Source organism: Harpegnathos saltator, unplaced genomic scaffold (assembly GCF_003227715.2).
Source record: "Harpegnathos saltator strain DR-91 unplaced genomic scaffold, Hsal_v8.6 scaffold101, whole genome shotgun sequence".
Lineage (NCBI taxonomy): Eukaryota > Metazoa > Arthropoda > Insecta > Hymenoptera > Formicidae > Harpegnathos > Harpegnathos saltator.
This window is the reverse complement of record NW_020229875.1, coordinates 1,263,249-1,281,616: the sequence shown is the minus strand read 5'-3', so window position 1 is coordinate 1,281,616 and position 18,368 is coordinate 1,263,249. Positions and strand designations below refer to the sequence as shown.

Sequence of the window (18,368 nt, the reverse complement as noted above, 5' to 3'; positions counted from 1 at the left end):
GATCGTCCGACTACCTTCTGTCACTTGTCAAAGATAAATGTCAAATGTGTACTCGGTCTAACCTGACACCGCCGTCGTACGCGCGCGTTACGTACGCGCGCGCCACGGCCCGTCCCGATGTAATGCTCGCACGTAGCGTTGCTCCATGTCCGCCGGACCGTTTTTCTAGCGTTCTTATTCTCACGCACAGGTGGATTGGTACGCAGGATATGAGCAGTTTGTCAAGCGCAACCTGACTCTGCTCCCCCATCAGCAAGCAGCGCAGCAGCAGGACGAGCAGTCTCAGCAGCTGGCTCAAGCACAGCAGACCGACATAATGACATCTATGTTCGAGCAACAGATCAAGAGTGAGCCCATGGGGTTCTACTCTGTTGCCTCCAGTCGTTCGGACGGATCCAACTCAATGGTGAATCTGTCTGACGACAGGGAGGACCTCTCCCAGCAGGAGGGTCATCTGCAGCCGCAGCAGCAGCAGCAGACGTTGCAGCTGAACCAGCAGCAACCAACTCAGCAGCAGGTTCAGCAGCAGAATCAACAACAGACGCAACAGAGTCAACAACAACAACAACAACAACAACAACAACAACAACAACAACAACAACAGCAACAGCAACAGCAGCAGAGTCAGGGTATGCAGCAGGAAGCACCCAGTCGTCAATCTACAGGGCAGCAAACCGTGAAAGAAGGCTCTCGGTCCAAGCCACAACCGTGCAAGGTATGCGGCAAGGTGTTGTCCTCAGCCTCGTCCTACTACGTGCACATGAAACTCCATTCGGGCAACAAGCCCTACCATTGTACAGTATGCGAGGCGAGTTTTTGCCGCAAACCTTATCTGGAAGTGCACATGAGGACGCACACGGGCGAGCGACCCTTCCAATGTGAGCTGTGTTTGAAAAGGTTTACTCAGAAGAGCAGTCTCAATACTCATAAACGGGTGCACACGGGGGAACGGCCGTACGCATGCGACATTTGTCAGAAGCGCTTCGCCGTCAAGAGCTACGTCACCGCGCACCGTTGGAGCCACGTGGCGGAGAAACCGTTGGTCTGCGACCGATGTTCCCTCACGTTCACGTCCAAGAGCCAATTTGCGATTCACATTCGTACACACACCCCCCCCGCCAGTACCACTTACGAGTGCAATATCTGCGGACGTACATTCGTACGCGACAGTTATCTAATACGGCATCAGAATCGAGTACATCGCGACATGAACCAGAGTAACACGAATCACAATCCGCCGACGCCACAGAGCACCGGCGGCGGAGGTGGCGGCGGGGGCGGCGGCGGCGGCGGCGGCGGTGGCGGCGGTGGTGGTGGTGGTGGTGGCGGCGGCACACCGGGCACCGGTTTCGAGAGTCCGGTCTGTGACCTGCGCTACAGCGAAGGACCATCGTCGTTGGACGGCCTCGCGGGAGGCAAAGGCGGCATCGCCGCGGAGATCGCCAGTTTAGCCAAGCAGAACAATCTGCAGCTTCCTCTACCGCTGCTGCATCCGCAGACCACCAACTAGTGTTTAGACGGCAGCAGTGCCTCCCAGTCCCTGCCGTCGCATCAGTCACCGCAGCAAGTAGTATGTCCCACCTCGGCGCCATCGCCGTTTACACTTAACTCACCTATAACTCACGAGCACACCACACCGCAGAGTGTCTACCAAACGACGGGCTCTTCCAGCTCTTTGGACAGCCCCAACTCCCAACTCTATCCGCACTTGTCGTCCCCGTCTCTAGACTCATCGGAGTCGCAGCACCATTCGCATCAGCTGCATCGCGGCATCCCTCCGCCAGGGCTTCACCCCGCGCTCTATCTGTACGCTCAGTACTCGAATACGAGCCCCGCGATCTCGTATCCGGAGTACGTCCAGCGTAACAATTGAACGAACGCGAGTTTTCACCTAGCATCGTCGATCCACATCTTCTCACCAGCGAGGAGAGACCGAGCGAGATACCGAGCCGAAGTAAACTACTACTACTACTACGGTGCTATTTAATCGCGTCGTTCGATCAAAGTGCCTACTGGAGCATCCACTTCCGGGTCGTAACAACGGATGCCCCCCATACGTCATACGATTTAGGAGTATGGTTTCAGTTTTGGCCAAGGAGGGGCACGATGGTGCGGCTGATCAATTGTTGATCGATTTACTGCTCGGCAAACGCTCACTAATACACCTTGTGTGTCCATGTCTAATAAATTTTATACTCACGAATATCTTTTAATGCGAGATTAAATAGCACCTGCCTGAGGCGCGGCTTTTTAATCATCATCGTCGACAAGATTGTGCCGGCGCGAGGACATAGACACGTGACTCCGTCTTGCTGATCGATCATTTAATCGTGTATCGCTGGCGCGATGCTAGTCGAAACCGAAGCGTGACGTTTCTACGAAGTCTTCAGCAGTTACAGCACTCTTGTTTCGTCTGGTTTTAATCATGTCTCTGCGAGTATACATATACATATATATATATGTGTGTATATATATTGTGCGAACCATTGCAACACACGTACACATATTTATATTATATTTTTAAAGGAGTTTAGTCACTTGGATCTGTGATATAGATAGTAATTATTATCTACAATGTTTAAACTATTGGTTTGACTATTTTGATGGATATCAAAACAAAGAGGAGAAGGAAAGCAATGTCACACGGAGCGATGTAGCCGTCAAAAAATTTTACCGGCATTGGTCTCTACCGAAGGTGTGTTTGGTAGACACCCTACTATTAATTTTACTACAACAACAGCAACAACAACAGTAACACTATATACCGCTAATGCTACTACTACCACTATTACTATTCTAACTAAATACTATCACATCTCTATCATCACCACCACCACCACCACCACCACCACCGACATTTCCCCAACTATATATTACTATCACTATTATTACTATACTACTACTATCACCACTAACCATCTATTGCTATCACTATTATGTATTACTATTAATACTACTAAAAAAACTACTACCATCATTATCGCTAAACGGACGCACGCACGCGGAACAAACATACGTACATACAAAACGTACACAAAAACGTACACACACACACACACACACACAACAAACACACACACACACACACACACGCGCGCGCGCGAGAGCGCGCGTTTATTTTGGCAAGCATGTGTAGCGCCGCATGCGACTACGGTCCATCATATAGTCGTCATGGTTTCTCTTTAGCTTGAAACGCTACGAGAATTCCTTCTGTCAAGTTTTCCCTCTTTAAATCGTAGAACGTTTTATCCTCTTGCAACACGGACGATCGCTCGACGAGCTGCGCGTCCGTGATAGGAATTATTTCTCGCGGAGGATAAATCGTACGCAGCTTCGAGAATCAGTTCCATAGTTGTACTTACTTTCCACACATATCGAGGTGTACTCTACACAGATATATATATTGTATATACATATACGTATGGCGTACGGAGATGTAATATAAAAGCGGAAGTAAGAGGACTCACGTCGTAAAAAAAAGTTGTATCATATAAAAGGCGCAATAGGCTGTTGATTCGTTCGAGCCGGAGACCGAAACCATGGTGTAGCGATCATGTGTGAGTTGGTGTCTCAATATTGGCGAGCACTGGGAACACAGATCTCCATCTCTGTGTTTCATGTTTGTGACGATAGAATCACGAGACGATTCACACACGAGATCTGCTCTTCTCTCGTGCTTGCGAAATTGACAAGTCAAACTCGCCGAGATCGACAGTGGTCCCGGTATCTGCTTCGAGAGCACTATTAGCTATTAGTTTTATTATTATTACCTCCTGTTCACTAACGCTACAAGCTTCGGTGCAAGCGCGGGGGAACCATGACAAACGCGCGTAAAGCTGCGAGTTAGCTTCCGAAAAGTGCACATCTCATACGCGGTCATGCGCTTTCGCGAGTAATTGATTCTAAGGTAGTTGCAGAACCACCTCAGTTCAGAAGTGCAACTCATTGACTATGCGTTAAGTATGCGAGATCGCGTTATAGAGCTACGAAGGTACACAAAATGAACAAACATGGTAACTACTATATATCCGCACTAAACGTGCCTCGAACCCCCCTATTGTGGTTCTCTTTTTCTCCGTCTGTCGTTCTCTGTATCTATTTATCTGTCTTTCTTTCTTACTCTATCGACTACTTAGTTTCCGCGTCGTGAAATGATCAAAATGATCCTGCGCGCGTATGCCTGAGGCTTTCAATTTAAAAAGAATACGAAGTCACCTGGGTAAGACTGATTTTTACTGTTACGGATTGTAAATTGTTTACTCTCTTTCATCTCTTTCTCCCTTCCCTACCTCTTTTCTCCCCCGTACTTTCTTCTCTCTTTCTCTTTCTCTCTCCCCCTCCTCCCACACCTCCTTCCCCCCCCCGCCCTCCCTCCCCCTTTCCTAATTTCTATTTCCATTACGTGGAGGCGCGCGTGTTTAGGCGCACCGAAAGGAGGGAACACGGTGCGATGATAGAGTCTTTCACCGGTGAGAAAGAGCCGCGTAAAACTCACGTTCTTATTACGACGATTAACTGAGTTAATTGACCGGACAATTGGTTAACTCTTGTGTGGCCCGTCGTCGTCATTAATTTAACATGGTTAATTAACCGCGAGCGATAATTAACGCGTTAATTAAAGTTAAATAAGCGATCAATTAGGGATTGACTGTGCGCGTAGAGAGAGTGAACTCGGGAGTGTGCAGTTTTTGGTTCACGGCCAATCGGGAAACGTGGTGCAATGGGAGAAAGCAATTGATCTTTTTGTCGGCTAGTCATTGGGCAGCTCTACACGAGATATTAATTGTACTACAAAGCTGTGATCAAAGCCTCCGTGCATATGACCGCGCAGCTCCTAATTATAGTGATATGTATATTTTGTAGCTTATTATGAGTGTTTAAGTAAAATAGCTAGCCTTAGGAATACCTACAGGAAAAGAAATTGCAGTTCCGGTCGATCGGTTAATTATTCACTTCGATCTCTCTCGTTTTTTTTTTCTTTCTTGTTTTTCTTCGTTTTAAGCATACAACAATTTTTTTCGCAGTGTTGGGCAAAGGCACACGTTTAGATATCGTAGATTATCGTTTGGCGACGATAATTGTGTGTATGTGTGTATGTGCATGTGTGTGTGTGTGTGTGTGTGTGTGTGTGTGTGTGTGTGTGTGTGTGTGTGTGTGTGTGTGTGTGTGTATGTGCATGTGTGTGTATGTGCATGTGTGTGTATGTGCATGTGTGTGTATGTGTTGAATATTTAAAGAGAGTTCTCTACGAATGCGCGCGGGGCGCGGTTTTACGTTTTGCGAATTTTTTTTCCAACGATCGGTGTACTGTTTGAAATAGATGTTCGCTCTCGAGCGACTTCTTTTACGTTAATGATATATTTTAGTTCGGTTACGAATCGGAACTCGATAATGTGGCGAATTGCCAGTCGATTTCGCTGTTTTAACGCTGCATGGAACTTATCGCAAATTCTCGAGGGCGACGTTTTATTTCGTGCGCTACGCAAAAGTAGCCGCGTGGAGATGACGTATGAGAGTGAAACTTTTTCGAAAAATCGAGCAGATTCGTAGTTTGTTTATGCGTTTCTGACAAAACGTTAAGACTGGTATTGCACAAAACGAGGGACGATTGCTTTTGCGGAATTTCGCGTCTCTGCGAGAAGTTAATTTCGCGCGCGCGCGATGGGGAGGACTCGCTCGTGCTAACGACAGCAATTCCCGATATCTTAGAGTTTCAAGCCGTAAATTTCATTCAGGAACGATCGTAGCCAGTACGTCGGTGTACTAAGGAGTACTGTAGTGAGATTTTAGCTGTGTTATTCAATACTTAGTATACGAGCTATTTCAGACAGTATGTATCGCATATATATATACGTGTAGGCTGTATGTATATTTTTAGGGTTGCCCAGCACTGATCTGTCGCGAACACTTCCGAATCGTTAGATAACGATCTCATCGACAACACCGACCGCCTTTATTTTTCGCGGACGTATCTTCGGGTTCTAGTATTCGTGGCGTGTATATCAAAAGCAAAAGTAACACGTGTATTTTCGTAAGAAGGGAGGGAAGGATAGGTCTCCTCTCTTCGGAAAAAAAAAAAAAGCACTCGTCGGACCAATACGTATGTACATATAAGAAGTAATAAAAAGAAGAAAAAAAAGAAGGGAGAAAAAAACGTTATATACGTGGCGCTTCTGAAGCGCAGCGCACGTCTGCGAGTATTGATATTTGTTATACGCGGATACGCGAACGCGAAATGCACATTTCTTCGTCCATACATTTTTCGTTCGTATTTTTCTTTCTTTTCTTTTCATCAGAGTGCGCTCTAGGTGAGCTTCTCTTCTGAATCGTCTAACTACCGGACGGATTGTCAATGTTTCCCGGTTTCCTCCTCTCTTTCACAAACGCGAGAGATCTGTATCGCGAGTATCGGCAATACGCAATCACTCGTGTTTTTTTTTCTTTCTGCGTACACGCGATTAAATTCGACAGGCAGGTTGAATCGGCGCGTGAAAAGATATTATAAAAAAATCAAATGCCTGATCGCTTCCGTTCTAATCCGTCGTGGACATTCGTTACCAAAAGCGCAGGAGCGCGCGGAGTTCGAGAATGCATTATCAATCTTTGTCCCAAGCTTTTCCCGTTTTCGCGATTAGAGCGAATTCCGTATTAGTTCAATTATGATATACCTGTATCCTTCATAGTATCATTGATTACTCCCGGTAGTTGGAAGATCATTATCGCCATTATCATCGTCATCGCAGAAGCATCGCATCGCCTAATATCGACTCACTCCATTTCACACGTTATAGTGCCAGAGAAACAATCGATCCTACGTCAACTGTCGACGTGATTTGACGTAGGGTCGATTTCACCGTAGTAACATTTGTACGAATTTCGACGAAAGGGTCGCACGACCCCGATCATCACACTGTTGAGAGCGCGAGAACGTGATAGACTAAATACCGCCGATCACATGGAAGGGGAAGGAAAAGACGACAAATTGCGTTGCGCGGATAGTGCGATTTCGAAATTTCTCAGAGAAACGAAACAGAGCGAAACAGCTTGTGTACATAGTGTAATCAACGATAAGGTAATCAAAAGACGTACATCGCGTTAAGAGTCAGCCCCGTAGGAGGAGAAGCAAAGACAAAAAGATACGTAAAAAATGCTTGAGCAAGCGTGTCGTCGTCGCCGCGGCCGCCGCCTACGTATTTTCACGCTGATCTCTGCGCGATGATTTCGTTGCGAATTGCTTTCCCGTCTCGTTTGTACAAAGGAACAACAGCGAATTTGATTTTTGACACGCGCACCGCCGCCCCCACTCGTACACGGCTTCCTCTGAATAGCAAATTGAACGTTGTAATTGAACGCCGAATGCAGAATAATGCGACATGCAACACGGACGCGCTATTATTAAAATCGAGAAATACGTCGCGTTGTGTCGGCGTTGTGTCTGACGCTCGGGTCTAATTTGCTGGATCTAAAGATCAATTACGTTCGATTGCTGCTCAGTGCTCGTGCAACTGTCCCTGCTGAATACGATACGTAACGATATCTATCACTATTAGGAAATACACGGCTGATCTTCCTCGCACGGACATTTCTCAAACAATTTCACGCAGACACGCAAAAGAGCCGTCGAGGAGCAGCAAAATTCGATTTCTTTCATCGCGCGGAATTGCGCACTCTGGCACGAGACGCAGCGCGACTGTGTCCTGAATTAGTTTTCAATCGACACGGATACGGAGGTGTCTCTCACGCGGATAATTTATTTCTACTGTGCACACAACAATATACGAGCGATTGTAACGTATAAATTTGTAGTATTGTTGTAGTATTATTATTAGTATTGTTTAAGATGGTCTCAATTCGCTTGTCGGATATTTAAAACGAGGATGATTTGACACGCTGGACTAATCATTTAACGTTGCACGATAAACGCGTTTATTAACATGTATTTTAACGAAATATTTTGACAAGTACATCAACAATGCGAGACTTTTTCCGAACAATTGTTTTGCGAATAAACAGACGATTATGCATGATGCGTTCGCTACGGAAAATTGGCAATTAAGCTTTGCGTTTGTGATTGTTTTACATTAATGACGACGTCGTCTAGGAGTTTTATTCGAAATTGCGAGCACAAAGTGATTGATATTTACTTTCATCCCGGGAAAGTACGATGCAAAAATATATTTACGCGTATTTTTTATCTAGCGTTAGTAACTCGTATCTTGTGATTATACGTTAACTTTACTACCGCTTGGCTTCCAGGACAGCTATATTCTATGCGACATGATTGTTAATACTGTGTCTGTTTTCGTCTTTTATAATTCCGTAGTGCGGAAGAAGTATGGTTGTTAATTGAATAACAACCAAGATGTGCAAATCGGCTATTTAGAGCTGTCTCCTAAATAAAAATTAGGATTTTTTTAATTATTGTACATATATATACATACATATATATATATATATATATATACATATATTATATATTTTTTGTTTCTTCGTTCGGAATGTAAAACGCTTTTAACCGCACCTGCCCGTTACAGTATTAGATTCCCTCGTATTTTTATTAACCGAGCAACCTGTAGGGAAATTAGCTTTCGACAGAATCGATATTTAATGTTAATGTGTAATCCTGTAATATATAACAATAAATTAAAGTATCATTTGTATCACGTCGAATCATCTAATTAATTTATCAGCTCGTGCGTACAAGATACATTCTGCAGTCTTGTTAAGGACTCGTCCTTTCAGCGCGAAATCCGTCAAATTCTTCCGCACTCCTCTCAAATTCTAATCGTTCATGTGACAATTGGATTAATTGCTCATGGTATGTTATCCGTGCCATTTAACAATAACAAGCATGCCGATCGCTGTGTTGTGTTGCAGGAGATTTGGTTCTCTCTCTCATCTCAGCGATGTAATACGCATTACACACTCTGATACTCTTGTACAATCGATTAGGTAGCCGCACACGTGTCTCCTTGTGATGCATTCGTTTTCAACGAGTCTGAATTATCGAATCGTGTGGAATTATTGGTGGTGGCGTTCCTTATTCTGAGTCTCCCTTATAGAGATGTACAGAGAAAATCGTCCCAGAAAGTACTGTTCACTTCTCGAAATCGTGTTATCCTCGTTGGGGAACAGATCTTCATCATAATATATTCCTCTCGCCCATACAAATCTCTCTGACCTTCCGTCGGAAGTCTACTACTAGTCAGAAAGGAAGGATGCTACTCGGGAGAGGGCAATCCGTTTCCGGACAATCGGTTTACGCGTTTCAGTTTACGCGCCAAGGGGATTAAATTCGATTCGACCGCGCGTTCTTCGTCCCGATGAACGATACCGCGAATAAACGCGCCCTTCTATCGGATGGGCACTGTGAGTTTCATTCCTGACACTCGAAACCAGTTCCTGGTCCGGCTACTTTTACCGAATGTTCTATCGTGCCGCGTGATCGACTTCGTACTTGTGATAACCCCGCAAGCACAGCCTTGGCTCGCGTACGTTTTATACCCTCGCGTCGCCTGGCACGAGCAGCACGTGATGTAATTAAACCTGACTTTCGGTAGGGAGAAGGAAGTCGATTGAGGAAGGTCTCGCGAGAGGGGCGGTAGATAAAAAAAGAAAAAGGAAAAGGGAAGAGGAAGAAGAGGAAGACGAAGAAGAAGAAGAAGAATCCGAATTTAGCGCTCGGTTTCGGTCCGACGAACGTAAAACTGACGTAAAACCGAAGGAGAGACATCCAAACGAAGACGGAAAACTCGACGAAGCAGACGGGGGGAGGTAATAAAAAGAAAAAAAAAAAAATTGACAATGCTCGCGTCGCTCGACATTGCGCCTGTACCATTTTGCTTCTTTAGCAGAGTACAATGCCATTTATTTTTGTAATACGTTTACGTAGGATAGCTCTTATTTTTATAGAGGTTTATCGTGCTATCGTAAGTCTTCTAGAGGCCTGCGTAATGAAGTAGTGTGTAGGATTTTTGTAGGCGTCGCGGAGGTCCACGCAACCGGTGGAGAAAATATATACATATATACAATATTAAAAAACAAGAAAAGAGGAAAGAAAACCCAGAAAAAGGGGACACGCACTTCTACTGTACTGGCTTTAGTTTGGTACGAACACGGAGACGCGCACGAGAACACACGATACGGAGTCAAATATTACCCTTATCTACCAGGGCAATGATAATCCACAAAGCAATCTTTTTCGAGTGAACGGAAGGGTAGGGAGGTTGAGTTGGGTCGTCGTGGGTGGATTTATAGCGCGAGGGAAGAATACTTAGCTGACTAAACTTTGAATTACAGCAATAAGATATTCCTCCGCCTCGACAGCGACAGCGGTCGCGACCGCTTCGACAATATGACAAAGCGCTCCATTTTTATTCCTATAAGAACAATTATTGCCGGAGCGACGCGCATCGCTTCATTTTTGCGGCGAGGCGTGGTCATCGTTTTGACTTGCGGGCGATTTGCTCGGTCCACGCGTCGAGCTAGATTTAATATGGTGTAAAAGAGATGTACAAAGAGTACCGTGTGCGTCGAGCGAATCGCTCGGAAGGGTAACATAATAGTAGAAGAAGAAAAAGAATGTGTACGGGAGGGCACTTCGAGATTAAAACAACCACGTTGAGAGAAAGAGAGAGAGAGAGAGAGAGAGAGAGAGAGAGAGGAGAGAGTGTGACGTATGTCGTCGTGTAGTGCAATTTCTGTAAAACCGTGTAAAAAGTAATCGACTTAAAGGTGTAGACGATAAACGAAGTGACGCGCTCGCGCTGCCACGCGCAATAAGCGAACGATGTTTACCGATTCATTTGAAATATATCGATATTTTTGTAGCCGAGAGCCGACGAGAGATTTGACACGCATTTTTACATGTACGAAATCCACGCATGTATATACATAATAATAGTCTTCCTCGTCCAACGATATTTTTTTTTGCAACGACGGCGAAAATGCGCCTCGGCGCTTTGCATTCACTCTTTACAGCTTACACTTACGCGATAGCGATGCACGGGGATGAAATAGCATCAACCCACCATCAAAAGAAAAGTTCGCGATATTTATGGAACAATTTGCATATAATTCGAGACGTCCTCTACCAGCCAGTGTCTAGCGAAATTGCGATAATCGTAATCGATGTACTATACCTAGTCTTTTGTTGCATATATCATAAGTTCGACGATGAACAAAATGCGATCGAGTTTGGTGGATCACAACCATGGTGACGTCTTCAAATGCAATGATGTAGTCGTATTTACATGCAAATCTAACGTCGTATTTTTGCGATCTCGTCACTTTTACAGTCGATTATTTTTCCTTTCAATTTCATGTATCACCGTCAATTTCTGTACTATCACATTAATTCGTCCTTACGAGCTGTGAAGGGTTAATACATGATTAAGAGCAAATTTGGTCTATCGGGAGTGCTAAAGAAAAAAAAAAAAAAAAGGAAAAGAAAACGTCAGGCCGTAAGTACAAGCGTAAGCTTTTCTATCGCTAATATATCTCTCAACTCGAGTTTTGAACGGTGCCTAAAGCCTCGACTAAAAGACGAACAAAAGCAAGTCCGGAATTGCGTGTCGTCGAATCCTTTGGTGAATAAAAGGGGTGGATGAGTAGAGCGTAAGAGGGTTGCTGTTAATTGCGGGTACTCGTCACGTGTATTCGTCAGCGATGTCGCGTTTTAAAATCACACACAGGAGGAACAAAATTATTATACGATATGACGATAAGATATACTTATGTACCGTCGATGCGTAGAAAGTATTATGTCATATGTTATACACCCGCAGTATGTATGTATGTACGTATGTACGTCCGTATGTACGTATATACGTATGTACGTATGTATGTATGTATGTACGTATGTATGTATGTACGTGTGTATGTATGTATGTATGTATGTATGTATGTATGTATGTATGTGTGTATGTATGTATGTATGTGTGTATGTATATATATACGTATGTATGTCGTATGTACGTATGTATGTATGTACGTATGTATGTATGTATGTATGTATGTATGTATGTATGTATGTATGTATGTATGTATGTATGTATGTATGTATGCATGCATGTATGTATGTATGTATGTATGTATGTATGAATGAATGTATGTATGTATGTATGTATGTATGTATGTACGTATGTACGTATGTACGTATGTACGTATGTACGTATGTACGTATGTACGTATGTACGTATGTACGTATGTACGTATGTACGTATGTACGTATGTACGTATGTACGTATGTACGTATGTACGTATGTACGTATGTACGTATGTACGTATGTACGTATGTACGTATGTATGTATGTATGTATGTACGTATGTATGTATGTATGTATGTATGTATGTATGTATGTATGTATGTATGTATGTATGTATGATGTAAACAAGGAGATTATCGTAGCGCGCGCTCCGTTAAGAAAAGGAATAAAGTATATAAGTGAAATATTTTATATATATACATGTATATATCTCATATATATATATGTATATGTATAATTAATTGCTATCGAATAATACATAAACGACAATGAAGAAGAACGGTAGGTGGGTCTACGCCGATTTATGTATGTACGTATAAAATATAAGGATGCGAGGTAAATGCACTTTTGTAATAGTCATTTTGCGAAAAATGAATATAAAAGAAGAACAAGACAAACGATATATAGCAGAGAGAATAAAAAGTTGACGCTTGGTATACCATAGTTTTTATCGACATATCCTGTTTGAACACATCCTCTCTTTACGTACATACTGCATACCTAGTTATTATATTACAGATATACGTGTTACATATAGGATATTTTATGAGTAAACGATACTAAAAAAAATATAATTACGATTATTATTATTGTAATTATTCTTCTTCTTATTATGATTATTATTATCATCAAAATAACTATTAATTATTATTGTCATATAATTAATGCGAAGGAGATAGGTACGTATAACATAAAGATGGGGGAGGGGGAAGTACAACTAAGGCAAGTATGTACTGTATATAGCTGTCAATCTTTGCCCCATTATACGAACTATATACATATACGCAAATATATATGTATATATAAATACATACAGCCATTATATATTGCAGAAAAAACGTGAGTCGTTGTTGTATACTAGTTATTATTGTGAATTACTATCATTATTATTGCTATAATTATCATCCCTTATTATCGTCATAATTATTATTACCTTATTAATATTATATTATCATTGGTTATACATTGTTATCATTGCCATAGCATTATCATTGTCATTATTATTATCATTGTCGTCGTCGCGATCATCATTTTAAAGCGCTACGTATATTTTTAATTAATGTTACATTATTGTTAACGGAAGTAGACCCTCACTTGTAGCATATGCGGATCAAAAGTTGTATTCTTATTTATTTCGCAGATTGGATTCTCTACCTCATTTTCTTGTTGTAAAAGAAAGTACCTAAGTGTCCTCCACATCTACCCTTCCACAATTCTCTCCGAATGAAAATTTCATAAGATATAGTGTGTCATTATAGGCGAGACATTGATTTGCAGCGACCTCAAACTGTGATAGTTGTAAAGGATATGTAAATTAAGTTCTTCACGCTGTATTAAAATACGTACGATCGATCAGCGAGCCTTACGAATGAAAAATATTCCCGCAAACGTTCAACTCATAAATATAATGTAAAACAACGTACCATTACGCTAAATTTTCTCCCTGTTTCTTTTTTATCTTCTTACAGTCTCGATCGTATCATCTTACAGTCATTGTCGAGACTGTTTGAGGATTGTATTGATTTTGTGACGAGCTTTGTAACTTTCGTTTGCGAATATCGTCAAGACATTGTACGCTATTGATATTAGATTTACGCTTGTATGTCTCGTCATGTTGTTTACGAAAATATTGAATATATATGCGCATATGTATTCATCGGATTAGGTTTGTTACAAGTGGCAATAAGTGTGCTACCACGTTTGTAACTGTATAAAATGCAGGACAAAAGTGGTAAGAAATAACGTGTAAAACGCGGAATTTTTGAAACTTGATCCAATATATACAAACAAATGCTGTGCACTTGTGATCTGAGAGTTTGTGATCGCCATCGGTATAAAATTCTCTGCCGACTACGTTCTATTTGTTATCAGATTAGGCTCGAATTGAAGCGTTATGTGCTACGCGGTATGGGTTCCTTTAATAATGCGTTGCGTAAGAATTAGTCGTTTAATCGTGACCTTACATGCAAAGGTCTCGACTCGATGATTTCAGTATGTTATTATATTGTGATGTTAGCTTAAGCTGCGAACCGAGAATGGAGATATGTACTGAGGTTGCTGCTAAAATCAATCTTATCGCTAGGGTGAGGGATCACTTTCATAATTTTTTAGGCTACTCGAAGAACGCCCAGAAGCCGATGTCGATCGTCCTCGAGAAATAAAAAAATGAAAGCGTATAAATACGTATCTCGCGTAATTGTGTTGAATGGCGAAATGCGAAGATGTCTTGGGAACTGTATATTGTGATCAGCAAACAGACTACAATGTAGTTTGTTCGTAATAAAATGAACAAACGGAAATACTTGTGTAATAAAGTAGATATCCATGAACAGTAGTTGGTCATATCTTTTACTGATATCCATTTAGCGTAAAATCAATCGCCCTCTGTATGTACATTATAATCAAATCACACTTTATGTACAATCATTGCTTGATAATATTTACTTGATGAAAATGTAAATACTGAGAACAATATGCTTACATGTTTTTCTACTTGATCATATATTATCTATAGTCATACAATATTTCAATTATATTCGAAGTATGTAATTATATGTTACCTCTTATTCAATTTCCACATCGACCACAGCATCACTTGCTTTCCATTCTACGATCACTTCTCGCTCGGACGTCACAGGTGTTTGTATCATCGGCAAAGGATCGGGCGATCGAGTGTAAGTATTACTCGTCGAGTGTTCCTTGAAATACTCCCCGCCTTTCTCTTCGTATTCCTTGCGGCTGACTAAATACTCGGGAAGATTACCATTCAAACCGAAATCTCTTGCACCATACCAGGCGTCCAGACTGGTGTTTTTCGCGATGTTCACTTGAAAATTTGATCCGAACGGTCTCATTTCGCGTAGTTCGCGCTTTAATCTCTCTAATAAACCCGGAAAAGCTGTTGGTCCACCGGTGAGGAATACGTTGCTGACTAAACGATTTTGTTCTTCGGCCGAATATTGTTTTAAGACATATTCGATGGTCTCGGCAATACCGGCCTCTACGGAACCAACCATAGATGGTTGAAACAGTAATTCCGGTGCACGTAAACGCTCCACGCCTACATGAAGTTGATGAGTTTCTCCGGGAACCATTGGGACATTGGAACCAGCACTATCAAATTCCGGGTCATGGTGACGTAAAACATCTTCTAGTTCCAATAATTTCTCCTGCTCTAATTCCGAATCTGAATCGCCACCTTCCTGCGAGGAAACACTCCGTAGCACAAAACGACGTCAAAGTCACAGTGCGATTTAATTGGAAGAAGAATACGTACGTACCCTATTTATAACTTTGTATACATCCCAGTCTTCGTCTCGCATACCAAAATCGTCATCGCGTTTTTCTTTTCTTGCCAATTGGCTAATTATGCGCATTCTTTCTTGTGCGGCGGCTGTTCTTCGTTTCGCCATGTCTTGCCTTCGTTGTCTCTTCGCCATACGTTTGTCTAATATTTCTTGTCTGTAAATAATGGTTCATTAATCCATTAAGAAATAAGCATGCGTTAGATCGAGAAACTACCTTTTTTTCCTAACTCCAGCAATCCACTCATCGAAATCTTGTTGATCCTTCGGTTGAAGGCTCGATTTTATTTTAGGTTTTTGCTCTTCCATCACAATATTTTCCTCTTGCGAGTTAGCAGCAACAATCTTTTGTCTAGTTCTTTCTACTTTCGCTTGTAAATTATTTATCATTTTTATTAGATCAGCTTCATTTGCAAGAGAATAAGACTTTAATGCTTGATCAAATTCATCGAGTTCACCTTCCTCTAGGAGGTCTTGAACTGCTAATAGTTGATTAAGCTGTTCCTCATCTTCAGCTAACTACAAATATAAAGAATAAAATTTTAATATTTCAGCAGTAGTATCTATGACAGTGACATATAAATGGGATTCTGTGAGTGCTAACTCTTTCTTCCCTCTTCCTGGCATTGATTTCCATCAATCTTCGTGCTAATTCCCGTTTTCTTTCTTTTTGCTGTTCCAGTGTTAAACCAGGAGCAGCAGTAGGAGCAATATATGGTAGTTGCACTCTTAAGACATTTGAGTCATAGTGATCAACATCTGCCCACTTGGAAACTTCTTCTTGATAACTTAAAGCAATCATCGAGTATTCATGTATCAATTCCTGTGGATTGTAAAGAAAATATCTAGCAATTATTATTATAGTCACATTTGTAATGTTTAATATTTATATATACCTCTGCACGACTAGGCGTTATTGCATTAACATGTACTGGATATTTTAATTGAAGGAGTCTATGCATATATGATGTGATGTGATATCCACCAACATTGATTCTTCTCGCATTCATGGCATCTGCTTTTCCATCCAATATGGGTATTATGTGAGTTGTATGATATCCTATACTAACTATCAGACCATCAGGTGGACAGTTATTATGTTGGTATGAAAATAAACAATCAACTCCATACGCTATAGATGGCACGTTATAGCATTCAAATAACAATTCTGCCATTACTGAAATATACAAACTTAGTAAATCACTAGATATTACAAATATTGTAATACAGGCTAATATATTCTTACAGTTGCGTGAATAATTAGGATTGAGGAATGCTTCAGTCAAAATAATCGGATGATTTACACTTCCTTCAGTGTCTATACCCATGTGTGTAAATGTATAGTCGAATATTTGTTCTTGAGCCTCGAAATGAGTTACTACATTTCGGTCAAACTGGGTTTTCAACTGAAATCTCACAGCTTCGATATTTGCAATATCGTTTCCCACTTGAGGTTCCCCATCTTTCTTACCACGTTCTTTGCGTGGTTTTGCTATGAGATTTTTGTACATTAATTGTGGCTCCTTCTCGGTAGCCCAGCCGACTCTACAATTGTAGGATCCTAATACCAAACAATATCGTTACTTTATGAATTGGTATGTGACTAAGACATTTACTATATAAAAAAATTAACTATATAAAAAAATTACCATTGTCAATAACGAGCGATGTGCATTCTGACTTCACTCGTTGCGGATATGAATGTATTATGTCCGGTGTTGCTTTTATATCTTTTAATTCGATCAATTCTATTTCCATTCTGCCGGTTTGAGGTACACTTTATAAACACCAAATATAACTGACTGGGCAACCTAACCTATTTTAAAGGCTGGCTAACGTAACTATCGATTCTCGCACAAGTACTGCCATCTTACAGAGGTAAGCAAACCTATAAAGAGCAAATTAAATTTAATCCTAATAAGAGGGCTTTTTTATATTTATTTATGATTTTCACGTAAGTATATTTTTGGTGTATTTATTTATTAACGATAAGAGTAATTAGGAAAATATAAGAACTCAAAATACTAGAACTCAGTGATTTACATGTATATATTTATCCTCGAAATGACTTTCAAACCCATGATGTTTCAAAAGCGCGGGTATTTTTTCTAGAACCTCAGAATCTAACCTTAACAGTCCCATTGTTTTTTCGTAGTCTCGTTCATAGCGGCTCGTAGTAAGTATATGACGAATGCTAATTGTTACACTAATATCATTGGAGAAAAATGTATGAATTCGGTGAATTATTAATATATTTCAGCGAATTATTAGTATATTCCGATAAATTATTAGTATATTCCACGATATAAAATTCAAGAGTAGGACGCAATGTACATTGTATATTGCGTACACGAGCACATATTATTTGGCCAAGTTCCGTGAAGTATTGTACTTTTATTTTTCAGGTAGGTCCGTGCATCAGAGAATCTAGTATTTGTATGCATGGTATACGCAATATTTGGTGGTTGCGGTCGGTTGCCATATCGTTCGAACGTGTTGAGTTATTCGCACGACGAATGATACGAATAAGGGCAACACCATCCATCGCCAAATTCGACATATGAATATTCAATATTCGGCGTCGGGTGTATCATTCGAATACATCGGCGTTTCTCGTCTCTCGTAGGCACTGCAATTTCTGTAACGTACGCGATGCTCAGTGTCATTACATCGGGAGCGGTCGTGTGGGCATATGTGGTATGCATGTATGTATGAAGATGCATTATCTATCGAAATAACATTTGCCTGGGCTATCAGGAAAGTTCATAAATAGCGTCCTTGTAATATTAGAGTCGAA

The 18,368-nt window shown here is 41.3% G+C and overlaps 2 protein-coding genes across 2 annotated transcripts; one reads left to right on the top strand and one right to left on the bottom strand.

Annotated features, from left to right (window-relative positions):
* The first annotated feature begins 190 nt into the window (after positions 1-190).
* On the top strand, positions 191-16,298 carry LOC105182421 (zinc finger protein 180). Its single transcript, XM_025298497.1, has 2 exons — positions 191-1,570; positions 16,254-16,298. The coding sequence occupies exon 1, from the start codon at positions 317-319 to the stop codon at positions 1,508-1,510; it is 1,194 nt and encodes a 397-aa protein (XP_025154282.1). The 5' UTR covers positions 191-316; the 3' UTR covers positions 1,511-1,570; positions 16,254-16,298.
* Positions 14,583-17,429, bottom strand: Arp5 (Actin-related protein 5). Its single transcript, XM_025298479.1, has 7 exons — positions 17,221-17,429; positions 16,818-17,132; positions 16,468-16,748; positions 16,176-16,394; positions 15,789-16,090; positions 15,548-15,728; positions 14,583-15,469 (listed from the first exon to the last, which is right to left on the bottom strand). Exons 1-7 carry the CDS (start codon positions 17,327-17,329, stop codon positions 14,831-14,833), a joined length of 2,046 nt encoding a protein of 681 aa, XP_025154264.1. The 5' UTR covers positions 17,330-17,429; the 3' UTR covers positions 14,583-14,830.
* Between the last annotated feature and the right edge of the window lie 939 nt (positions 17,430-18,368).

What these genes read in the sequence shown, in the direction of transcription:
- LOC105182421 (XM_025298497.1), top strand. Translation starts at nt 317, where the DNA reads ATGACATCTATGTTCGAGCAACAGATCAAGAGTGAGCCCATGGGGTTC.
- Arp5 (XM_025298479.1), bottom strand. Translation starts at nt 17,329, where the DNA reads ATGGAAATAGAATTGATCGAATTAAAAGATATAAAAGCAACACCGGAC. An exon ending in ATCGCTCGTTATTGACAATG is followed by an intron (nt 17,133 to 17,220) that starts GTAATTTTTTTA and finishes GTTTGGTATTAG; the next exon opens with GATCCTACAATTGTAGAGTC. An exon ending in GCTGGAGTTAGGAAAAAAAG is followed by an intron (nt 15,729 to 15,788) that starts GTAGTTTCTCGA and finishes CATTATTTACAG; the next exon opens with ACAAGAAATATTAGACAAAC.